Raw genomic sequence first — 26,912 nt, 5'->3', positions numbered from 1 at the left:
TTATTTGGGGCAGCAAATGGATAACAGGCATATCCAGCAAAAGATACTCAAGTGGAAACATTAAAAATCCAGATTCATTTGTAATATTTTAGGAACATACTGTTACATTTACATCTGTATTCTGCCCTATATCCAAAATGTCAAGCAAACATTGTGTTTAAAACCAGACAGAAAAACAAATCTTAAAGGGCAGTGAATTAAAATAATGTCGCTAAAGGACTCTAACAACTTCCTTCTCTATTACCAAGTATCAAAGAGAAATGCTATACTTTCCACCAGAAAATACTATAATGAATGACCACAGGAAAGAAGCTTCATAGCTGTGGGCCAATCTCTCTTGACAGAACTCTTCTGGTTAAATATCACACCACACCACACCACAAATGCAAGGCAAGGAAGTCATGCCCTGCATGTGCAGAAGGAACTGGGAGCTGACACAAGAGCAGTCTTGAACAATCAGAACACTGAACAATTGTTCTGAAGAATCCTTGTTGGTGGTGATATGTTGTAACGGTCCACAGCAATTACCAAAGCTTGGGCTATTATTTTTTTAGTGCTGGGTACTGAATTATGGCTGCTCAGGTTGGCTGAACTAAAAACAAACCTGTTCAGACAGCAGCTACATGAAGATGGCATCCCTGTGTCATCCCTGATTACAAAAAACACCTTGTGTCATCTATGGTAAGGTTATCACGTTACTATCATATTCACTGTGATAGATTCTAGTTGGCTCTCCTTCCTCTAATCCAGAGGTACCTAACCTGTGTCCCTCCAGATGCTGTTGGAATAGTCAACTGGCAGGGACTCTGAGAGTTGTGACTTAACAACTGGACAGCCACAGGTTATCCATCCCTGCTCTAACATAACAGAGACAAACAATGCAAAAGAAAAACAGATTTTGCTTATACTCTTAAGACTGCAATTATTAACACATTTAAATTTTAAATTTTAAATCCCATTGAAACCACACACAGAAGAATATAAAACTTACTTTGATGGATACAAGTCCTTCTTGTCTGCTGATCCAAGGCTCTGGAAGACAGAAAAGGATTCAATTAAATCCTACTTTCTCCTCAGGTTCATGGAACACACAAAGCAAAGCATTACACAGTATTGTTGGGGCTGGTAGCTGTTAAGCTTTTATCATTAGTTCTTTGATTCACTTGTGTCACAAATAAATGACAATAAATGAGACATTAGGGTGCTCTCATATGAGGAATTTTTTAAGTGCCTATGGTTGAATCAGCATATCTGACATATGCATTGCAGATGACACCAAACTGGGAGGGGTGGCTAACACCCCAGAGGACAGGATCACACTTCAAAATGACCTTGACAGATTAGAGAACTGGGCAAAAACAAACAAGATGAATTTTAACAGGGAGAAATGTAAAGTATTGCACTTGGGCAAAAAAAATGAGAGGCACAAATACAAGATGGGTGACACCTGGCTTGAGAGCAGTACATGTGAAAAGGATCTAGGAGTCTTGGTTGACCACAAACTTGACATGAGTCAACAGTGTGATGCGGCAGCTAAAAAAGCCAATGCAATTCTGGGCTGCATCAATAGGAGTATAGCATCTAGATCAAGGGAAGTAATAGTGCCACTGTATTCTGCTCTGGTCAGACCTCACCTGGAGTACTGTGTCCAGTTCTGGGCACCACAATTCAAGAAGGACACTGACAAACTGGAACATGTCCAGAGGAGGGCAACCAAAATGGTCAAAGGCCTGGAAACGATGCCTTATGAGGAACGGCTAAGGGAGCTGGGCATGTTTAGCCTGGAGAAGAAGAGGTTAAGGGGTGATATGATAGCCATGTTCAAATATATAAAAGGATGTCACATAGAGGAGGGAGAAAGCTTGTTTTCTGCTGCTCCAGAGAAGCGGACACGGAGCAATGGATTCAAACTACAAGAAAGTAGATTCCACCTAAACATTAGGAAGAACTTCCTGACAGTATAAGAGCTGTTCGACAGTGGAATTTGCTGCCAAGGAGTGTGGTGGAGTCTCCTTCTTTGGAGGTCTTTAAGCAGAGGCTGGACAACCATATGTCAGGAGTGCTCTGATGGTGTTTCCTGCTTGGCAGGGGGTTGGACTCGATGGCCCTTGTGGTCTCTTCCAACTCTATGATTCTATGATTCTATGAAAGCATGAGGAGAATGTGCCAATACCTGTGGCCTTATAACCGCAAGTCCGAGTTGTTGACTAGAGACTAGCAGGATCAGCATGAGATAAAGAAATGGTAAACATGCAAGGAGAAGGGGTGTAGCTGAGGGGAAGAGCATATATTTGCATGCAAGGAGCTTCATTACCTTGCATTATCAGTGTAAAGAGATTTTAAGAAACTGTTGCTAGGAAAATTGTTGTCTGATACCCTCTACTAGTCAGCAGAACCATTACTAGTCAACAGACATACACTACACCAGACAGAACCAATGATCATATTCAGTATAAGGTTTGAATAATTTCATGATTTATGCATTTGATTCAGTACGACTTATAACCTCTTCTTTGAGCTTCTTCCACTTCTGGATTTACTGCTACAGTGTGAATCTAGCCATGAGGGAAGCTCCCTTCTTCACAAGTCCCAAGTCTTAGTTATTCCTAACTGTATGTTAGACCTACTACAAGTCCAGCCTTGTTTTGGTGCTACCAGCAAAGTGAAGCCTCCTATTTCAGTTAGGAAATTCAGCTTGCATAATTGCCAGTACCTCAACTGCACCTATCCTATAGGAAATGGGGTACCAAAATCCATGCCAAGCAAGCCACCTTGTTCACTCAAAATGTTTCTCAATGCACTGAAAGGGAAGGCTGAGTGGAGAGACAGGAAATCTTGAAAATGCTACAACCATAAAAGCAAACATGGCTGCCAAGCGCAAACTATACTGAATCACTAGCTAAATTAATGCACTTTCTTCAAGCACTAAAAACTGTCAGAGACCTCAGACATGAGCAACCCAGTATGTCTGCAAGGTTGGGAGAGATTCCCATGAGGTAATCTACCCAAAGTGAAACTCATCCATCATCTTTTTGCAGGCTGACATCACAATGCCCAAGTAACTTAAGTCTTTGATAGAACCTTCAACTGCCAGTCAAAGAATGTATATATTTCTAAATGCAAACCCCAATTGGGAGTCCAAAAAGAGAACATGACAGATTGAATTCCTTGGAGGCCTAGCAATTTGCATACACATTAACCATTCATTTGCAAAGAAGTAACAGTTCACTGTGGACTCAGCAAGCTGTTACTTCCAGTTTGAGTTATGAGGATGTACTAGGTGTATACACACATCTGTGCACTTCCTTTTTGTGCACTTTCTAAAACAAGCAGAGATAGCAAAATCACAGCAATTTAAGTTTGAAAGAATGTGCCTGGGTACCTGTGATATATAAAAGGTTCATATTCTTTATCTTTGGCAACCTGTGTCAGTCACAAGAGACAGCTGATTTGTGGTGCCCAGAGTCATACATCTTTAACCTCTACCTACAAATGAAACCGGGGTGACGTGGGTGGCGCTGTGGTCTAAAACACAGAGCCTAGGGCTTGCCAATCGGAAGGTAGCGGTTCGAATCCCAACGACAAGGTGAGCTCCCGTTGTTCGGTCCCAGCTCCTGCCCACATAGCAGTTCGAAAGCACGTCAAGTGCAAGTAGATAAATAGGTACCGCTCCGGTGGGAAGGTAAACAGCATTTCCGTGCGCTGCTCTAATTCACCAGAAGTGGCATAGTCATGCTGGCCACATGACCCGGAAGCTGTTTGCGGACAAACACTGGCTCCCTCGGCCAGTAAAGCGAGATGAGCGCCGCAACCCCAGAGTCGTCCGTGACTGGACCTAATGGTCAGGGGTACCTTTACCTTTACCTTTAAAAAGATTTAGAGGAAGAAAATTGGATAAGAGGAACCTATCAGTACAGTAGTACCTCAGGTTACAGACGCTTCAGGTTACAGACTCCGCTAATCCAGAAATATTACCTCGGGTTAAGAAATTTGCTTCAGGATGAGAACAGAAACTTAACAGTCTGGGGTCCCTTTACCTTTACAAATGAAACCAGGGAGCAACTGCTCCCAATGAAGTTTCATTATGCTTATTAGGTGAGGAGAGGTCATGATGCCACTAGGGTGAATGGGACACTGCCTGCAGCCACACTGCATTTACCTACCTTCTGACTTACAACTAGTCAATGGAATGATACAGGTTATCAGTTTCCTCATCTGTAGTCTTGTTGTTGTCTTTGTAGAACTCACCAGAGAAGATGATGATTATTTATTTATTTATTTATTTATACCCTGCCCATCTAGCTGAGTTTCCCCAGCCACTCTGAGTGGCTCCCAATCGAGTGTTAAAAACAATACAGCATTAAATATTAAAAACTTCCCTAAACAGGGCTGCCTTCAGGTGTCTTTTAAAAATAGAATAGCTGCTTATTTCCTTGACATCTGATGGGAGGGCGTTGCACAGGGCGGGCGAGAAAGCCCTCAGTCTGGTTCCCTGTAACCTCACTACTCGCAATGAGGGAACCACCAGAAGGCCCTCGGCACTGGATCTCAGTGTCCGGGCTGAATGATGGGGATGGAGACAAAACTAGAATGAGTTGGTTCCACCTGTCATTGGTTCCAGCTCCATGCACTTTTGGTCTCTTTGCTTTCCACCCCACCAGACACCACTATTTGATGCATCAATTCTCTTCTGCTGAACACTATCTACTCTGCTTGTGAGAAAGAAGTTTGGGAGGAAATGTTTCCCCAGAAATAAGCATACCAGAAATAAACATGCAGCTGTACAAAGGCCATGCCCCTGTTGCCCTGAGAAAGGTGGTTTACTGTTATTTGACCTGAAGATTTACGGGAAAGAATGGGGGAAAGTCAGAAATAGGAAAGCAAATCTACGCCTGGCAAGCTCACTTCCAGAAGCTTATTGAATATTCTCACCAACACATACTTTACAGGGTGGGAGGAGTAAAAGAGGAAATATAAAACAGATAGACCAAACCTTAGTTCAGGAAGCCCAAATGTTCCAAAAGACCTAAAGGACCTTCTTGTGCATTCAACCTGTAGTTCTATTCTCTCCTTGTTTTATGTGCCCATGTGTCTTCTTTTAATCCTTCTTTGCCTTGCAGGAGAAAGATGAGGCTGAGAGTTACTTGCAAGCAGCATGTTTGCACTCCAGAGCTGCTGTTGTACTTTTACATTGTGGTTGCCAGGCAATGGCTACAAGCTGACTCCAAAGCAGTAGGCAGCAACCAGGCAGAATACTAATCAATGGAGCAATAAACCTGCCCTCCCCAAGGCTCACAAAAATGAGACCTGCCCCCTAAAACAGCAGCTTAAGCAGCTAAAGCTTTAAGATTACCTATGTGCAAAGTAAATTGAAAAGCAAAACCTCAGGCTTCTATTCTGGAGGAATAGTAAGCTTGTGGGCAGGCCTGTGGGGGTTGTTGGGTTTTCAAAAATCATCATTTGTGTAGCATTGAGTTTTCCTGTAAGTGAACAGCTTCTTACAACAATTGCAAATGAGGCTAACATTACGCTAATACCCACTCACCTCCTTATTTGTGCACTATGCAATTGGTGTGGGGGAGGAGTTTATTGGTGACAAAATCTGCCAACCTGCTCACTAAACCGGACCTTCAAAAGTACTTGGGAGATACAGGCAACAGGTGCAGTACAATCAACAATATTGGAGGGGGGCAGTCTGAGGAGGTGGTAGAGGTTGATGGATCAGCATCTCACAAAGTAAACTCAAAGCAAATTCCACAGGCTGCAGCCAGCACTTGTTCCATCACTTTTCAGTCGCTCTGAAATTTTTATTCCCTTACAAAAGAGGTTTCTGCTTTTCTGCCTTATCCACAGGCCACTTTAGAATTTTGGTAGGTGCAGGCTTGAGTGTACAGCTGCAGCCTCCCTAGTTGTCCACACTTCCATCCCTGGTTGTCCACATCCCCTCAGTAGGGTAAGCACAACAAAAAATATTGTCTTCTACCTATATGAATTTCAATGAATTGTTTTTGCACAATAGAGAATTATCTAATGTAATTTGTTTTGTCATTAATAGACAAGAGAATCATTGAGTGGGGCAGCAAACACAGAGAATAATTTTTTGACGTAGAAGTGGACATGTAAAATGGCAATTGTTAATCAATGCTCCAACCCTCCATGTAACACGTTAAAACACATACTGAAGGCTCAAGTTACAATACCTTGTTTCGTTTCTTTTCTTTAAACAAATTTTTAAACTTTTCCAACATAAAATATAATTTTTGATGGATGTCGAAAACTGATTTGAATGGTTATAGTAAAATATGCAGAAAAGTATGATATGTAAATGAACCATGGAAGGAGAAGTTTGTAAAGTTTATAAAATGTTTATTTTGAAATATAAAAAAACTTAATAAAAATTATTATTAAAAAATTATTACAAAATATTCAAAAAAATGCACTACAAGAGAACACCAGGATATATTATATAGCTACTTTTCAATCTGCTAGGTGTTGGTTTCTTGATCTTCCATCCCAGGCATCTCAGGTTCACTTTTTCCCACTTAAAAAGTCCAGAAGTAGCTCTTGAATTATTATTATATTATAATAATTAATAATATATCCAAGATGGTCCTTTTCCAGTCCAATGTGATAAATTTCTCTCCAATAATTCCTGCAGATCTTAATACTAGTCCTTCTTTCTCTGCTTTTTCCATTCCCCCCCCCCAACATCAGTTGTTAGAGGTTTAGAGGCTTCTTGTTGTAGATTTGGAGCTGGAAGGGAAATGGCCATCTCCACCATCTGCAATTGTCTCCCAGCTCCTCTGGTTGTAAATCCATTTATCTCTCCTGGCATGACAACAGCTTCCTTTGTCAGTCTTGGTCTTCAGGACAGCTGCAAAGACACACAGCCTGATCCATCATCAGCAGGTGTCTCCCACTCAGAGGTGTGAGAGGTGTCAGTTCCTTTTTGACACTGAGAGGTGTCAGTTCCTCTCTCTGACAGGTCTTGTGTATTCTCTAATCTGAAATTTCTCTGATGCAATTTCTCTTGAAATTCTCCACACAGAGCTAAAATTCCCAGACTGGTTTAAGAGCCAATCTTTATTCCCAGGGAACTCTGGGAACAATAGTTCTTGCCTACCGAGCTCTGGGAAGGTCTCACAAGATCTGGTGGGGCTGTCCAAAATCTTGCAAAGACCTCCAGAGCCTTCACAAGACCTTCCCAGGTCCCATTAAGCAAGGCAGATTGCTTAAATCCCCTTTATGTGCCAAGTTCTCCCATTGGGGAGAAAGCTTTTAAGCTCTCTGCGCTGTTGTGTGGGCTCTAGGAAGTCTCATGGGAACATTTCAGAGCCCACTAATCAAGGCAGAGAGGTTAAATCTCTCCACCATGCATAGGTGGCAAGGCCTGCTTGGCACATAGGCTCTGGGATGGTGCCATGGGAGTGGTTCTGGGTTTATTCTGGCTATATGCAATTTTGGCTTCATGTGCAATCCCTGAACCTAACTCCCACATAAGTTCCAAGGTGACTGCACTTCCATAAAGATTTATGAATGTCACAAAGTAAATTTCATTAGCAAAGGCATGTTTTCTCTTAATTGGAAATTCCCTGTCTTATTTTTAAAACAGAACTCACCATCTGACTCTAGCTACTGTAATGATGAGCAAGTTTCTATCCCTCACTAGTGCTGCTCTCAGAACAGGACCTTATGGCAAAGTCTAGGGTTGCTCTCAGCCAAATGAGCAAGAGGACCCCCAAACGCAGCAGAGCTAGCTTTTCACATTTAGAAACAAGCAAAATAATACTTCTTACCATCTAAAGAGGGGTCCCTGTGAAACTATTACATCCAGAGTTTAAAATTACCAAACAACACAACTGTACCTCTTGGCTGAAGTCGAAAACCTACATATTTGCAGGCAGGTGTACCTAAATACTTACATAGAAACATTTCTGTTTCCTCAGCTGTGATTTAACTAAATAGCTGTTCTCATTCAGTATGGTGCAGTGACAAATTAACAATATAAAAGTTCTACTATCCAAATGCAATTTGGAACAGGAAGGCAAAAAGTAATAAAGTCAAACTTCCAGACTGGGCTCTAGTGGCCATGTATGAGAAATACAAAAACACCCTGCATAGATAAAAATTACTCACACATATACAGAGTTGCTTTCAAGGCAGATAATTTTCAGCAGGGAAAAAACTAATACTATTGTACCAGGGAAACACAAAAAACCTGTATTGGAAGATTTCTCTGCAAGCATTTGGGTAACACGTGGGAGTAGGAGAAAGTTCCTTCATGAGGTTAACATGTTGTAGCCATCAAGATAGTCGTTTCCCCAAGAAAACATAATTTAGGAAGCAACATAAGGTTTATCTACACATGCATAAAAAGAACTCAGTATAGCCCTCCTAGGAAAGTGTCACCTCAAAATGTACATAAGGAAACCACATAAACCACTGTGTGTCTGAATGCCCCTCATTTCAATCCCAGGCTCTGCATGTAAAACATAACAATGCCAGGGAGAAAGGTTATAATCTACTAGCTTCATTGACATGCTAGTTTTCATTATGAAGTAGGTAAATTAGGAGAATGGGCATTCAAACAATATCTCTCTTGGCATTCTCATTCTAATCTCATAAATGAGCTCTAAGATTCTGATATTTTTTAACTTTGGAACTACTGAGAATTTACAGCGCATCTGAGGAGCTATCTGGGGATTAGGTACTTTGATTTATTTCTCAACTTCCCCCTTCTGAGCATTCAAGCTCCGCCTCTGGGTTCCTTGTGGCGTCTTATGACTCACTACCAAGGTTTTGCATGTTACTTTTTGATTACTCACCTCATTGATGAATCAGAGTGTAGGAACCACATATTAAATCACTTAACAAAATAATGGGGAAGGGAGTCGTTTTTATTATGCTGTGGGTATTTTCACAAAAGTATATTTCTGGATGATGCATTTGCCTGTCTCCATAAAGTGATTCTGCCTACTTGGGAAGAGGACAGAAAGTTTTCCCGATAGCAAAATGTTGCCTTCATGTGTGGCACATAGGGAGATAAAGTGTCAGTTGCTCGTAGAGGCAATAGGTGCAAAACACTTGTATTTAAGAATGGATAATTCTGTCAATTTTGGTTTTTCTCAATTTATCATTTTTCCAGTCTTCAGTTTGAAACACTCCCACTTCAGTTTGAGATTTGTTTTTAAGTCCTCACAAAAAATCATGAGCGTTTTAGTGAACATTTCTTCTTTTACAAACATGAAAAGGTCAGCAGTGGGAAAAGATATTCCCTCACTATTTGTTGCTGAGCAGACACCACCCCCATCATCCAGCCCAGACACTGAGGTCCAGCGCTGAGGGCCTTCGGGTGGTTCCATCGCTGCAAGAAGTGAGGTTACAGGGAACCAGGCAGAGGGCCTTCTTGGTAGTGTGGAATGCCCTCCCAGCATATGTCAGGGAATTAAACAACTATTTTACTTTTAAAAGACAACTGAAGGTGGCCCTGTTCAGGGAAGTTTTTAATGTCTGATGCTGTATTGTTTTTAATATTTGGTTGGAAGCCGCCCAGAATGGCTGGGGAAACCCAGCCAGATGGGCATGGTATAAATAAATTAGTAGTAGTAGTAGTAGTAGTAGTAGTAGTAGTAGTACAGTGGTATCTGGGTTTAAGAATGATTCGGTTCACAAATTCCCCAAAACTGGAAAGTGTCCCGGTTTGAGAACTTTACCTTGGTCTAAGACGGAATCCGAACGGTGGAAGGGCACTGGCAGCGAGAGGCCTCATTAGGGAAAGCGTGCCTTGGTTTAGGAACGGTTTCGGTTTAAGAACAGACTTCTGGAACAGATTAAGTTCGTAAACCAAGGTACCACTGTATTATGTCCTCAAAAATAGTGGGACACAGAAACCAGCCTTCACGCTGATAAAGCACTTTTCTGCATTAGTGCTGTTAAACTCAAGTTCTGATGATTTTCTGCCACCCTGTGCATTCTAAATGTGACCATAAGAAACTAAGCATGCACACACCAATAATAAATGCACAGTTGTGTTGTAGCGAATTACAAAATGTTATATACCTCATGCATGAATTATACCATGCTCCAGCAAAATTCCTGGGGCCCCACAGAGAGAAAATTTCTGGATTCAACCCTAGTTTCAACACAGAAGACATTATGCAAATGAATGGTAGGACATACTTGGGATACCAGTATGCGTGCTAGCAATGCTGCCAACACACAAAAGCTCCATTTAAAACAAAATTAAGTGAATGCTGCTAATACCCTTAGAATGGAAGGTTTTTCTCCAAGGTGGTCTTCTATGAAACAACATTGCACAGTCCTAGTGCTAACTTGGAGTGGGCCATGACTCAGAAGGGAGTCTGCAAAAAATGTCCTGGTTTTGGTTTCATAATTATCTCAATTTCCACATTAAATTCTCTCCATTAACAAGTCTTGTTACAATTTCTTTAGCTGCTTGAAATACAGGGTTGGCAGCATGAAAAATTAAACTTTGGAAAGAGGGTTTTTTGCCACTTTTAGTACAGCCAGAAATAAAGATTATGTAATATGAATTCAGCTGACTCTGCTGTCAAAGGCGCGTGAGGAAAATCACTATATTGGCCTCGTAGAAAATCTGAAGGGGAGAAAAACGAGTTTGTTTTGGTCAGTAAAGTGAGTAGATGTGACTCAGCCTCAGAGGGAGCAGAAACACTGAGTAAGAAGGCACTATTTATACCAAAGGCCCTTTATGGATCTTAACCACTAAATTATACAAAAAAATCTGGTCATGACTCCACAGGAAAGAATGAAACTTAAGGACTATTTTTCTCACACTTGCCACACACACGCACACACATGCCTAATAAAGTAAGCCCTTTCAGGCTGAAATATTACTATGCTTTTAAAAACAGGCCCTGAAATCCAGCTCAATATTTTAGAATCTGAGGGTTTTTTAGGAATGGGTCTATGACTTACCAAGCATGTAGTCTTAGTTCTTTTTTCAAACCTATCATCAGAGCAAAATGGACAAACTAAACATTAGAAATACCCTTTTCTACCCCCCCCCAAAAAAAAGCGATGGGGAGATGCAAAACAGCAGGTGAGGTATGTTAAATTCTCTTCCTATGTTCCACTTCTCCATCCCAAAACACCTCTGCAGCTGCTTTCATCGCTACTAAGTACACGCCTGTAAGGGCAGATTTGAAACCTCATAGAGGGAACAGCTTGGAGGGGGTTTGAAGCAATAAACAGGGTAGGATTTAAGCATCAAAACAGATTTGAAATCCATAAAGGGCAGAGGTTTGGGATAAGATTTGGTGGCGAGAAGCAATGGGTGGAAGGCTTTCATCTCACCCACCATAAAATTTGGTCCACATATCTAAAATATACACTTCACTAGGATCAAAACAGATGACATTTGCGTGCACAGGCTCAGGAAGCACGCAGCATGTGTGTGGGCAACCAAGGGTAGAAATAAGATATAGGACATTGGTCTTGGGTTGAAATAGGGCACAACTTTTTATTAATAACAGATGTAAATGGGTCTTGGCGAAGGCATTGGATATGTATCTAGTATCAAGTAGTCCACCTGCTGGTTGATCAGTAGGGTGGATCAACCCTGGGTTGAGGATTGCCCCTTGACATACATCAAATGTGATGATCCGATCAGGGCCGCCTCTTGGAAAGATGCTATGGCCCATTGGAACAGGCAGATTTAGGGAAGCGTAACCTGTTTGGCCGCACTGGGTGCCGAGCCAAGAGGGTGCCACAGGAAGCACCACAACAAACTTAGAACAGAAGGTGAGAGACAGGCGGGCGCTCAATTTTGGCATCACACAGTGTGCCACTGAGATATGAAATCCCAAACTCTGGCACTGCCATTGGCCCCCATGTGGACTTCCAGACAGAGACACCCAGGCCCATGAAGAGCTTGTCTGAGGCCTGGGGTGGGAGTCTTGTTAGAATAAAGTTATAAACTCATACAAAAACACAGCTGATGCCTGGCAGGGTCCCCCATCCAGCTTAGCCCTTCGAGGCCCAGGGCAAGTGTACCCAGCTCCACCCCCCTGCACAGGCTTGGATACACCTTTTCCTGAAACCCCTTTAACAGGGTACCCAAATGGCTAAGGATCCAACCTAATGCCTTAACCGTTATGCCCAAAGTTACTTGCTATGAAGTAAGCAAAAAACCTGCAGAATGGCTAATCTGGGTGCAGGAAAAACTACTCCCTTGCCCCAGATGTGGAAACTGAGTAGTCCATAGCAATAACCTGACCGCTTACTTTTGGGCAGGACACATATAAACAGGGCAGGAGGGTGGGGGAATCTAACAACATTCTGCAAAGGAGGAGCAGGGTGTGTATAAGGAATCTGCTTTCTGATTGGGCTGTTTGAATGAGCTTTTTTGCTGAAACCCCACAGCTGCCAAGGAAGGTTGTGGCATTTCCCAAGAGCCATGTGGGAAGAAAATTATCCAGAGACCAGGCCACAGCCATGATGGGCAGATGAAGAACAATTGATGAAGGCCAAAGCTGAAACATTTTGCTATAAGAATTTATTTTTTATTATTTACTGTAATAGACAGACAGACAGACAGACAGAATTTCCACTGACAAACTTCAACCATTTGAACTACACCAGGATTCAGCTTCCACAAATTCAGCAGAGGCTCAGTTCTTAGAACTCTCCAACATTGCCTCTCACAAAATAAACACCAGGCATTTGTTATACAGTGGGAAATCAAGTGCTCTGGGTTCTGTGAGAACTTTAGAATTTGCTTTGGGGGCAACTTCAAAATGTAGTGGATTTATTTATTTGCAGCATTTATCTGCCATCCAATAGCAAGATCCCCAGAGCTGGTTATGAATTGATAAAATATAATAATAAACCTCATAAAATAATAAAACACCAGTTTTAAATGAGTTTTAAAAGATTTAAGAGAGATTAAAGTATCTTAACAGGCCTGGCATTTATTTTTATTTTTTAAAGATTTCTTCCTTGCACTAAAATGGCCCCAAAACAAAGGACAGGCAAAGCTCATCAGGAGGAATATTCCACAACCAGAATCCATGGTAAAAAGACAAGTCCATGTAGGAGAGGAGGTGATCCTTCATGTAACCTGGCTACCGGATAATGAGCTTGTACACTAGGAAGGCCAGTAAGCACATTAAGTTGGATAATAAGTTATGGACCAGAACGTCCCTTGTTCAAATATCATCTTAACAATGAACTGGATCCTCTTATGCAAGCCAGCCTCAGACTCCATGGTGATATAATACTAATGAAGAGAATGACTTGCCTTATGGCTGTTGTATTGGTTACTGACACAGATACATGAAGTTCTTTGAGAATCTGGAAAGCACTACAGAATACCAGAGATGAAAATGACAGCTTTAATAGTTCACATTCTAAAGAAAGTCACAAGCTTTGGCCTATAGCTTCTGACTGAACAACAGTTCCCTCCTAAGAAGAAAAAACTTCTTCATATTAAAACTTGGAATGATGGGAAGGTGGGTCATCCTGACAGAAGCGGGGTCCCCTTGGTATTACTTTAAAATAGTGCCTCATTTCTAATCCGAATGGGACTAGCTTCAGCAGTTTATAATCCGCAGCCATTTATTTTCCTATAAAGTGCTGTACTGGCACATAACCAAATCACCAATATACCTGTATACACTACATAGCTTTTAAAACAGGAATGGGCATATTCTGTGACTATGAAAAGTAAGTTCAACATTCACAGCAAGTTATGAAACTCTGTATAATGTTCACGGATGATGGGAGCTCTACTCCAAACAGTTGGTGGGCCACCAGGGGTTTAGTGAACAATGGCTCAGAAAGCCTAATTCTCAAGAATTCTCAAACTGGTTTTGAGTTGTAAACGGCTTAGTGTTCTTACTGTAAGAACAGTGAGTGTGAAGCCCTGGTGGATCAGACAAAATATCCATTTCGTCCAATATACCACTAGATGCTGGTCCATTGGGGATAGTAGGCCACCATACCATCAACTTCCACCTTCCTGCCTTCTTACTCACAATGAGTGCAGATTGACCCTGGCTGTCAGCTTTTTCCATCTCCTTACGGGAAAGGGGACAAAACGAGAATTAGTTGGCTCTGCCTATTGTTGACTCAACTATCTGTTTGCACTCTCTGCCTTCTGACTTACCAGTCCCAATGAACAGCAGCCACCATTACAACATTCTCTTTTACAGTGTATTCAACAGGAAGTCCACAAGCAGAGTTTTAAACCAACAGATCTCCCTCACTGCTGTTCCCCCCACCCCATCTCCAGATATTGGTATTCATTGGCATGCTGCCTCTGAAAATGGAGGTTCCATTTAATTAGTAGGCAATAGATCTAGCCTGCAAGCGTTGTGTCTAATGCCCTTTCAAAGTCATCCAAACCAGGGGCCATTAGCTGTCATTTCTTAGGAGAACAGATTGACAAAGTTATCTATCTAGTATGTGAAGAAGTACCATCTTCTGTCTGTCTAGAATCTATTGTTGATCTACAGTGATACCTCGGGTTAAGAACTTAATTCATTCTGGAGGTCCGTTCTTAACCTGAAACTGTTCTTAACCTGAAGCACCACTTTAGTTAATGGGGCCTCCCGCTGCCGCCGCGCCGCCAGAGCATGATTACTGTTCTCATCCTGAAGCAACGTTCTTAACCAGAATTACTATTTCTGGGTTAGCAGAGTCTGTAACCTGAAGCGTCTGCAACCCAAGGTACCACTGTATCGTTAATCAACTTCATTGAGAAACAAAAACAAAAATCCCTTTTATTTGCTTTCTTCATGCCGTGTCACATTTTATAAGTGTTAATAGTGTCCCTGATCAATCTTTCCTTGCATGGAAAGTGCTCCAAGCCCTTGATCACTCTGGTTCCCTTTTTTGCACCTTTTACAGATCCACAATCTTCATTTTCAAATGTGGCACAGAAGAATGTATTGCATTAACAGCACAATCATATGCATGTCTATTCAGAAGTAATTCCCATTGAGATCAATGGGGATTACTCCTAGGTAAGTGTGTACTGGATTGCAATCTAATATATTTGGCATTATTCTATATGTGTCTCCCTGTGCAATCTGCCCCAAATCACAAAAGTAGACTATGGCACAGCAGGGTGCTAAACCAGACCTCCTAAAACCCAGTGACATGAAGCAAGTATGAAATACTGAGTTGTACTGTGCTAGATGAGGTATTGGGTGGAATTTCAGCCTCACAGATATCAAATTGCTCTTCCAGGCTTGTAAGAGCTTATCTAAAACCTTTTGGCTATAATCCTATGCACACATCCTTACAATTTAAGCATCACTAAAGCCAGTGAAACTTACTTCTGAGTAAACATGCATCAGATTGCTCTGTTAAGTTGTTTATGACCCCAAATCCTATTCACTGTCCTGTTTAAAAAAAGGCAGAAGTAGACATTTAGCATCAACCAATGGCGCCAAGAGAAATGATTTGCTATTTATACAGGCTCCAATCTCTATTAAATATTTAGGCACCAAACTGTAAAAAGGAAGCACAAGACATACTAGTGAATAATTTGAGTGCATTATAAAAAGCCTGGAGGGGGAAAGGGATTTTTTTGGGACACGTTCCCAATCTTATTAATTGGGAAGACAGCCTTGAAAAAAAAATCTCTTTTTCCCTGAATCATTATCCACTCTTCGCAATCTATCATATGAAAACAGTTATATAAAAGAATAAATTATATTTGTAATGGCAAGAACCCCAGAATAAAACTAGAAACTGTGATGTTCCCATATAAAGATAGGAGACAGCTATCTGTTCCAAATTTTAAAAGTTTACTACTGCGCCAAATCAAATTCACTACATACCAATATTGCCATATAAAAGGGGCTCCACCCAAGCAATCTTGGAAACAACTAATAATCCCTCCCCCCCAAAAAACCCCAACCCTATCCACTTAATGTATGCGACAGCTAGTCAACTTAAGAATGCAGGAACAGTTCTAATAACTCATTAAACACATGGCAACAACAACAACATGGAGATTGCTAGTGGAATGTTAAAGTGTTACTATCATTTATTTATTTTATTTTAGAAAAACAGATTCCCCAACACAGGGATTCTGTTTTATGAGAAGATAAAGGATTTCCAGAATTCTGGAAATATTTTTCTTATTTGTATAATCAGCTTATCACCTCTTCAGCAGAGACTGTGCATTCTAATTTGTTACACACTAGCTGCTTGTGTGTGTTTAACTTTCAGGTTTTCAAAAGTCTGATATATCACAGGAAATATAGAAAGTAATTGCATATAAACAAAACTGATCCAGGGAAATGAATGTTCATTGAAAGTCTGGGAAGAAATATCTAATTAACCTTCTAGCGGAACTCTGATTACCAACACTATACTGTACTGAAGTACCTAGATTATATAATTTGTAATGCTCATCAATAGGAAGTCAAGCAATCTACCCACACATTTTAAAACTTGTCTTGCTCTTAACTTATTTAAGACTAACACGCAATATGGGGGAAATTACAGTATTCTGCTGCTACATTATAACCTATGGGAAATGTGGCTCACTCTTTCTATTCCAAATCAGGGCTCATGAGACAGTGTGCTAGGGAAATGCATTTAGAAGAAAACAGATGCCAAGATTGCATTGAGGGGAATACTATGAAGATCATTCCCCATTATATTTTTATACATAAAGTGTGGGTTCCCATAAGTCATTCCCATGTTTTAAGGGGGAGGGGGGGTAATGAAGGAAGAATTCATACAGATATGTATTTCCCATACAGCCATAGGTATCCATAGCTTCCAGAGTAGCTTCGCAGACCTCTTGACTTTCTTGGGATTAGACATGTGAACAAACTCTATCCTAAATTACACTTAGAAGCATTCCCATATTGAAATGCTCCTCTGGCTTCAATGGGAAGCATGGGCAGCAACCCTGCCAGATATCTATTTATTCAACTGAATTCTTTGATTGTTTATGGACTTTATTTCTTTATTATAAATTTCATTTATATCCTCCCTTTTTCAGCAGAACTTCAAGCAGAAGTGACCGAACAAGCTTAAACTCAGCACAGTCCTAGCATCAGGAAGAAGGATAAGGTTGCTTTGGGTAACTGATTTTGAGTGTCATCTAAAGGGTAACAAATTGCATCCAGCTTATTCTCACTGTATACTTACTCTGGAGGGGATTTATGTCTCAGAAGCCAAAGTAACTTAGGCACCTTGACTTGGGATGAGGCACACTATGTACTGTTTTGACTCAGGCTACAAAATGTCTTAGGCCAACCTTGTTGGTTCTAATTTTATTCTATCCCAAGTAGCCTATAATACTTTTAAATATTTTTAAAAATGTTTTAAACCATAAATTTAAATTATAAATTATTATAGAGTGAAAGTGACTGAACAAAGGCCTTCTCAGAAGTGGCACCCACCCTGTGAAAAGCCCTTCCATCAGATGTCAAGGACTGCTTGACTCTTAGAAGACATCTGAAGGCAGCCCCGTATCAGGAATTTCTTAATGTTTGATCTTTTACTGGGTTTTTATATTTTGTTGGAAGCCAACCAGAGTGGCTAAGGCAATCCAGTCAGATGGGCAGGGTATTGTTGTTGTTGTTGTTGTTACTCTTTCACTGGCCAATGACTTAGCAAAAATGAGCAAGTATGTATAACAAGATTAATAACAATATGTTATTACCGTAACAAGTTTTAAAAACAAAGTTTACCAAGTAGATTGCAACTTATGCTTATTTTACTTATGGTAACCACAACCTTACGCAGATCACAAATAAATAAATTAATAGAAAGGGGTGGAAGAACCTTTCTTGCCAGGCTCTGGAGGCTCTTCTGAGATCTCACGGGGCTGTCTGAGAGCTTGCAAGATTCTGTGGGAGCATCCTGTGGCCTTGTGTGTCCATCCCAGGTGCAAGGCTTAAAAGGCTACTTCCACAAAGGGTTTTCCTTCCCCAAAACAGCTTTTTGAGTCCTGTGCCTTGCTTGCAGGGCTCTGGAAAGGCCTCCAGGAAGCTCCTGCGAGATCTCAGGCAGATCTTGTGAGATCTTGGAAAGCTGGGGTAGATCGGGGGGGTTGGGGTTCTGACTTTGCATGATTTTGTGCACAAACCCCTGGAACGTAACCCAAGCATAAGTTGAGAGCTGTTATTATCATAACAGGTTTGGCACAGATGTAGTTTTTTGGTGATGTATTATGTGTACTTGAATAGTGGACATAAATATTTACTGATCTATATTTGCAGTATACATTATGTACCATTCTTTTTGTTTGATGTTTAAAATATTGATTTCTTAATTTTTGGTTCAAAAAAATAGGGGTCGTCTCATACACGGGGGCATTTTATACATGGAAAAATACAGTACTCACTATTTGATGTTTTTTAGCAACTAGATGTCAAGTGTGTTTTATCACATTTAAAATGCCTAGCTGTTTGTAATCTCAAAATCAATCTGAATGAAAATGCCATTCACTACACACACACAAAACATAAACACACTCACCATAACTGTTCATTCTATTAAGTTGTTATAACCCCATGCAGAATTCAAGTGCTCTGGAAGCCTTTAAAACTGTTACTGCAACAGATCAAAACACACCCAGCCTTTATTTTACTGGCATTCGTTACTGGCTGAATAAAGGATAAAAGAATTTGAATATGGAAGTTTCCGCCTACCAAACAGTTCTGCCTGAAATTCTAATATTGTGTGTTTCACCCAAATAAAATCTACTGAAAAGAATAAATATGAATGCATTCTGCATTCTTTAGGGCTTCAAAAGTTTTTCTCAACTTCTTTGAGCCTGACACATTGATCAAGTACCTGAGACCCTAACACCAGGGAAATGCCAAGTTTCCACTGCCACAACACAGTCAATGAGATATTTGCTCTCTGGAGTGCTTCTGCTCACTGAACAAACAGTGGGAACAACAACCACAAATAGGCATGTGCATGTTTACTACATATTGTACAAAGGTCCTTGTCACATTAAGGTTTGACTGGGACACAGGGACATCCAATGCAGCCCAGTGTGGAGACAGGTCTGAATTTCACCTTAAGAGACCTGTGAGCATAGCTGTTTCCTTGTAACTGATATTTGAGTAGCCTCTCCTACATGCATGATGCCAAAGGTAGAACTGCAATGCACAGCCATCACAAAGAACAGTGCATACAGTCTCTTTCTCTCTGAAATGAGTAACTGTTATAAGTAACAGTGGACAGCTACTGAATAGTGACTCTTTGGGGAGATTAGCAACTAAACCTAACAAATGAATATTCTTGTTAGTTAGCATGAAAAGTCTTTGTTGACCAGCAGGTAATGGCTTTTTCCACCTGCCGTGCTCCACCCTCTAGCCCTAAGAGCCTTCATAAGGGAGCTGTTTCCAGAGGAAGAACTGTGAGGAGACTCTGCCATTGGGGTGGAATGGGGGTGGATTCACCTGTGCTGCCCCACCTCCAGTCCAAGGAACCTTGAGAATGGAGTTGCTGCCACGGGCATTATGTGTATATGTATTTTAATGAGCTGAACAGAAGAAAATATTATGAGTCATGGGGGTGTGAAGAGTGCTTAACAGTGCTTAGTTTATTTTTTGACTGCTATTTTGGTAAAGTTGTTAATATTGTTTTATAGATTTGATTTGTTAATCATAGAATATGATTTTTGCGTTAATTTGGATGTTTAGCTTATGTTTAGTTGTTGCTTTGTTAACAGAGTTTAATAGATTATAATTGTTTCACTGATGATTTGTTAATTATTCTATATGATTTATACTGTATTTGTGATATTCTATTATGTTCTACCATGACTGCCTGGTATGATACCACTTTAAGTATACAGGGGCTTATGTCTCAAAACCAAAATCTAGGGAGCTCCCCGATTTGAATATTTGCATGCTATCAGAATAAAAAAATCTGAATAACTGCAAGCTATGAGTTGTGTGTGTTGTATGTATGAATTTTGTTCTTATATTAGTTTGCATCTATAGAATTTTGTCCTGAGAACATAAGGCTCTTTCTATTTGCTGGCTTTATTTTCTGGCTTTCTAGTTTTGCTCCAGTGATTTAAGCTATTATGTTTAATATATCAAACTTGCTGTTTTATAACAAGATACTCCCACCTGCTTCTGTTTCTTCAACTCCTAAAGCTCATCGTTATAGCTTTATTTATTTTGTGGTGGTTGTTTTCAAGTAGGCTTTGTTGGGGGATGGGATACTATTTTCCTTAGATTCAACAAGATGTTATTTATGCTTTTGTCCTTGGCTAATCACATATTGTTTCTTCCTTAATTTTGCACCATTATTAGAATTATACTTTCTACCATGAATTGTATTTTATATCAGTTGTGTTTCTAAATATTCTAACACTGTAACTCTAGAATGCAAAATCAAACTTTGAGAGTTCTTTCCAAAAGGTGTTAGTTATGTTACATGGTGTAGTGAAATGGGGGGAAGTGAATTGGTTCCTCCTCTTTTGCTAGCAGATGTCGGAGGCTTTGAAAGATTCAGGTTGTAGGCTCTGAAACAGATGCAATGTAAGCCAACTTTCAACCAGAAAGCAGCCCTGTAAGCAAGGTTTGACTAAAAATGGAGGTGAGGGGCAGGAGGTAAGGGGCCTGCAGCAAAAAAAAACTTTGTGGTTCAGACCCCCACTAACCCTAACAATGCTACTTGCAATGAGGTAGATAACAGTCCTTCTACTTAAAGTTTGTTGGCATCCGTCTGTCTCGAGAAACAATGGAGTGCACCTCCAGGGGTGAAGTCAAACTGCTCGGAGGTCCTAGGCTTCCCACATGAAAAGACCTCTGTCTCAGCCTCACTTATGTGGTCCAAAAGAAAGCAGAGCAAAACATTTGGCACTAGCTTGGCTGCAGGAGTTGCTGGAAGGAGGTATACAAGATGCCATCTAACCATCTTAGGGAGTTCACTCAGGTTGCTAGCACTGATGATTAAAAGAAAAAGTAAGTGTGTGGCAGGCACTGAACATATGCCCACTAAGCAAGACCATATCAGCTCCCCTCTCTCCAGGGATACCATCATCTCTGCCTCACCAGCTGAAGCTTGACCAACCAAAACTGTGGCTTAGATTAATTGAATATTCTAGTGTTGGAAGGGACCACAAGTGTCATCTAGTCCAACCCCCTGCAATGCAGGAATATCCTGCCCAACATGAGACTTGAACCCACAACCCTGAGATTAAGAGTCTCATGTTCTACTGACTGAGCCACAAATCACTCATACACAGCTGGGGAACAGGATGCATAAACCACCCTAACCACCCTTAAAATAATACTAACTCAGTATGAACAGATAAGATTTCCCATCCCACCTGCATTGCCCAAACAGATAACTGAGGGCAAGACTTGGAAGGGTCTTCATCTTAAGTGGAAATTGAAACCAGATTTCCAGTACCACAAACTTCTTCATATCATAGACTCATAGAATCTTAAGAGTTGGAAAGGACCTAAGGGTCATCTAGACCAACCCCCTGGAATGCAGGAATCTCAGCTAAAGCATCAATGAGAGATGGCCATCCAATCTCTGCTTAAAAACTGCCAAGGAAGGAGAGTCCACCACCTCTTGTGGGAGTCTATTCCACTGCTGAACAGCTCTTACTGTCAGAAAGTTTTTCCAAATGTTTAGTCACAATCTCCTTTCTTGTAACTTGAAGCCATTGCCTCGAGTCCTACCCTCCAGAGCAGGAGAAAACAAGCATGCTCCCTCTTCCATGTAACAGCCCTTAAGATATCTGAAGATGACTATCATATCTCCTCTCAGTTTTCTCCTCTCCAGGCTAACCACACCCAGCTCTTTCAAACACTCCTCGAAAGGCTTTGTTTCCAGACCCTTGATAATCTTGGTTGCCCTCCTCTGCACATGTTCCAGCTTGTCATCATTCTTCTTAAATTATGGTGCCCAGAATTGGACAAAGTATTCCAGGTATGGTCTGACCAAGGCAGAATAGAGTGCCCCTTGATCTGGACACTACACTTCTGTTGATGCAGCCTAAAATAGCATTAGTCTTTTCTTTTCTTTTCTTTTTTTGCTGCTGCATTGCACTGTTGACTCATGTTAAACTTGTAGCCCACCAAGACCCCTAGATCCTTTTTATGTGTACTGCTAGTAAGCCAGGTGATTTCCTTCCCATATTTATGCATCTGGTTTTCCTGTCTAAGTGCAGAACCTTACATTTGTCCCTAATGAAATTCATTTTGTTAGCATTTTTAAAAATGAAGTGTAAAAATGGAACATTTCTGGGACATTGTTTAGCTGGCTACTAAGAAATGCAATTAACCCACCTTTGGGGTGGGACAGGTTGTGGGTTCTTCGTTGCATTTGTAAATCACACTATAAAATAGGCAGTCAGCTAAGTAGTATGCAAAATTTATATATCTCCTCCTCTCTATCCCTTTCACTTCTGAGCTGTTTTCTTATTTAAAAATATATTTTTTTAAAATGTGTGGATGCTGTAGACCATAACTGGATGTTTTCTAATCTTCCTAACAGTCATAGAATGAAAATCAACCCCAGATGCTTGCTGCATATCTGAATTATAAACCCTATTCATAGAAGGAGGAGTCCTTTCCAATTTTGATGCCAAGGAAGAGGTGGGACTCCAGAATGAAAATGTACACAGGGGAAATGAGGAAAATGAGATGAACACAGAAATGGAACAGGAGTTGTGGAGAAAGAAGAAGAACCCAGACAAGGGCGTCAAAAGCAGAGAGACAGAAGGCAGGAAGTGCCTAACTAGGATGGAGACAGAGATACTACAAACTCATGGTGACGTCATGCTGGACTTAGAGCAGTTTCCAAAACAGTTCCAAACTGTGGGAGATGAGGGGGAAAACTTGAGAAATAATAATGAGATGAGTCTTTATTCTTGGAACTACAGCCTGTCAGATTTGAAGAGCTGACTAACTCTGCTCCAGTTTTCCTTCTGCTTCATTTTAATTGGCAGAATGTGCTCTGGGAAATAGGAAGATGGGGATGGGGGAAAACATGCTGTAAGATTTTGAGGCAAGATCAGAAAGGTAAATAGCTATATGCTATTTTCTTTATCAACATTCATAAGAGAGGTTCAGTTGCCAAGGAGGATATAATGTACCTCCTGTTTTTACCCCCCACCCCCAAACACACCCTGGGTTAAATATATAAATGAAAACTGAGAGCACACAGGAAAGCAAATGAAAAATAGATAAAACCCATACAGGCTAAATAGTTCTGATGCTTGTCATTCTTGTTTCTCAGGCTGTTCCCATTAGCACTTTACTATTCAGTTTTCAGGGAATAACTGGATCATGATAGTTATTAATAAAAATGTGAGGACTGGAAGGATGTGGAAAGTTTTTATTTAAATTTGGAGACAGCAGGGTGGGAGCAACTCTGCAGAGTCAAAAGTGCTCCCAGATTATTCAGCAAGGATGAGGAACTAGTGGCCCTCTAGAATTTGCTAGATATCAGCTCCCATCATCATCCCTGACTTTTTGATAATGCTGGTCTGGGGCTGATGGGCATTAGGGAGTCCAACATAAGCCATCCAAATATAAAAGAAATATGAAGATGGTCTGAATGTAATGATAAAAATTGTTATTGTTACATGCATGAGCCTCAGGCTTATGCATTCTTCTCTAGCACAGCTACAAGGAAGAAATTGGAAGCTTTTGCTTCTGTTTTCAATTAATCTTAGTTTAACGTTGCATCTGAACCCTAAACTGTAGTTAATTATGAACTATGCTTAATTTTAACTATGGTTAATTTTTAAAAACTGGCAATCTACTTAATTGTAATGCTACTAGAGATTCTGTTCACATCTGCACCCATATCACCATGCTATGTCTCTTGGTCTCAGATCTGAGACAGACTGTGTATAAACATTCTGGACATAGTACTAGGATGAATTCATTGCATAGTCAGTAACAGCAATGATTTGTTGTACTGGTGGGTGGGCAAGATGAACCCAGCTTCTATGCAGTTATTAATTTATTATACTAGGTTACTCAGACATACAGAACTAGAAAACAGACCCAGGAATTCTATATCAAGAATTAGACAGCATTGACTCACAGACGACTGCAGTTAATGCTCACCTTTAACCACATACTGGTTACACAGATGACTTGACCCAAGTTCATCCCAAATATAGAGTAACAGGTGATTCCGTAAACATGAAAGCAAGCCTCCAACTCCTATTTTACCATTTGCCTCAAGCAGAAACAACAGCCCAAAGATGCTTATAATGGATAGTTCTCAATTTCAGGTTTAAGCAGAGCTACAAAACTATGTCATAAATAATTCTCAGGTCCAAGACAATAAATGTGCTATACCAAAGCACATGTGAAATAAGTATAATAGCTGAGGGAACAGTTTTGAATCGGGAAGCAGTGTAAAAATGAACACATCACTTTCACAATATTTTTGCAAACTTTTTGACCAGTCAAAAGCCATTTAGACTTTTTAAAAACCCTACTACTGTTTGGTAGTAGTTTACCCCCTGCTCCTGCACACCCACCCACCAATCTCTAGCCATACTCTCAAATGAAGGCCAAAATGAAAAATGTCCCCTGCTCAGTGCCAGATACTTCCACCCTCTTTCAGATTGCCAAAAACCCAAATAAAATATCCACAACTTTTTGGGAGTCAAAATCTTTCCAATTCCCAACAGTGAAAACCTCCACTCTCCCATTTCAAAAATCACTTTCCCAATGGAGCAATCACTGCCAATATAAATAATCACAGCATACTAAAAATTGGGAGGGGAAATAACAAATTGAACTTAGTATCAGAATAGGTAAAAACAGGGGGTCTTAACTGATGATATCACTGACTGTTCAGTTCAACAACATTCTCAGTTTAATATCCAAACCCTCAATCTAATTCATGTCTCCTGGAGAATGAAATACTTGGAAACTGTGAAAGGAGACTGAAACTTAATAAATGCCATGGTTTCCATCAGCTGTTAACTCTGCATACATAAGAGAAGCAGTCATCATGTTCAGCACAAGGCAGGGCTCTCCAAACAGAGTAGATAAGTTTTGTTATATAATTCTTATTTGTGACAAGTTGAACTGAGGGCCAGGCACCCATTTCTCTAGTCACGAAGCCAGCAAAGAGACAGCAGTTGCCCAGAAGAGTTTATAGGTTGAGACAGACAAAATATACAACCAATGCAAGTCAGCATTTGCTACAGTGAGGAGGTTTATGTACTCTGGTTGTAGTAACAACTGTTTTTTGGAGGTGTTTATATACTGGCTGGAATTTTTCTATTAAAGTTCAACCCCAATGCCAGGAGCATGGACCTAGGTGTGGAAGATTATAGTGGTTGAGAAACACTTGGGAGACTACTGCTCCTACTACCCCTTAGGTACTTAACAGGGAGTGGTTTGCACAGAGGCTGTTATTGAGGAGGACTGGAGTGGATGAGAAACACCTGGGAGACTGCTGTCTGAAACTGAGTTTGTGCTTGCTCCTCCCACCCCTCAGCTGATTCCTCTACTGCGAACAAGGTCAGAATACCTGCTGCCAGTGCTTTTTTCCAGGGGATACTCAAGGGTACGCAGTACTGGTACCTTGCTTGTTTGTTTGTTTGTTTAAAAGTGTAGTAGTTACTTTAACAACTTTGTGCTAAGTACCGGCACTCTTTTTTTGGTTATAAGTGTGACACCTACTGTAACAACTCGGATGACTGGCACCTATTTTTCTAGAAAAACAGCACTGCCTGCTACTGTTGATGGCATATGAAAAGGTCATATTCTCTTAATTAGGTACTTGGAAATGGGTGGTTTCCAGCAGCAGTGAAAGTCAGCAGAACCTCACAACAAATTATAACACTAGAGTTAATGGTATTTGGAATAAGCTCTATCTGTAACATCTTAATGACTAGATTTTTAGCCAAATTGTTTGTGTAGCTTGACTCCTATTAGGATGTGTTCTTGATTTATTGCTCTTCAGGCATTGGTGGTTTTTTTTTAAAAAAGAAAAGATGTTTTCATTTGATTGACTGGGATGCTCCCTGTGATGAGGGGAAGATCAAGTGTGCTGGTGGCTGTGCTCAAACTCCCAACTAGATGAGAATCTATTGGTGGGGAAGGGCTCTTTGGTGGGGAATCTCTCTATGAGACAACTGGGGGTGATGATGTTTACATTGCTCAGGTGAGAGATGTGATGGAAATTAATATTCCCCCCCCCCCCGTGCTATTACTGGATTGCTTTTATTCAACATACTGATTTTTCTGTACATGATTATTGGTTGTTGTATGTACTGAATGTTTTATTTTAGAAAGTATTGAGTGGATGGAGCCTGTGGTTAAGGGAAGGAAATGGTGATTGCTGAGTGATTGGGTATGTGGGGATTGCGTGTTTAGATGCATTTTATGTAGTGTGAATGATTTTGATGCTTGTCTTATTACAAGTAAGGGATTTAATAACATTTATTAGCTTTTCTAGACATATAATTTAAGTTGTATATGATTTGCTTTTGTGGTTTATTTTTTATGTACATTTATGTACTTAAGAACTTGCATACATTGTTTTGAGAGAGAGTTTAATTATGTTACTTAAAATGTGGAATTCACTATTAGCAGCAGCACTTAGAATAAGATGTGGAGAGACTTCCAGGTTAGCGCCTCCGGCAATGGCAGATTTCCTCTGATCGGGAGGAATCCGCTTCGTGGAAATTAGGGTCTGGACCGCCACGGCGAGGCGGAGACCCATCAAAAACCACAGGCGGGAGGAGCCTGTGGACGTGGGATTCAGCAGGCACCTTTTGCGCCTCCCCTACTCACGGGGAAACCCAGTTTCGGGGATCCGGAGCGACGTGGGGTGAGTGGCGCGGAGTGAAGCCGCATTGCTGTTGCCGGAGAGCGACTTTTTCCTGTGGACAATTGGACTTTAAACAACTACCCGTGAGTAGAACAGAAAATTGGACTATG

General features: G+C 40.7%; 1 protein-coding gene across 8 annotated transcripts in view; it reads right to left on the bottom strand.

Moving 5' to 3' along the window:
- Window positions 1–26,912, bottom strand: part of LOC308573170 (ankyrin repeat and fibronectin type-III domain-containing protein 1-like) — a 384,306-nt gene that overhangs the window by 140,564 nt on the left and 216,830 nt on the right. For 7 of the 8 annotated variants that reach the window (XM_081169829.1, XM_081169832.1, XM_081169831.1 and 4 more), the window contains one exon: window positions 992–1,032. In XM_081169829.1, coding sequence (XP_081025955.1) covers window positions 992–1,032 — 41 coding nt within the window. Of the gene's footprint in view, window positions 1–991; window positions 1,033–4,993; window positions 5,150–26,912 lie in introns of those variants that run through there. The other variant, XM_081169830.1, reaches the window with a different exon arrangement.

Source organism: Podarcis bocagei (genome assembly GCF_964188305.1).
Source record: "Podarcis bocagei genome assembly, chromosome: 14".
NCBI classification, from domain to species: Eukaryota; Metazoa; Chordata; class Lepidosauria; order Squamata; family Lacertidae; genus Podarcis; species Podarcis bocagei.
Note: the sequence above shows the minus strand (reverse complement) of the source record. Positions and strands in the feature narration are given on the sequence as shown.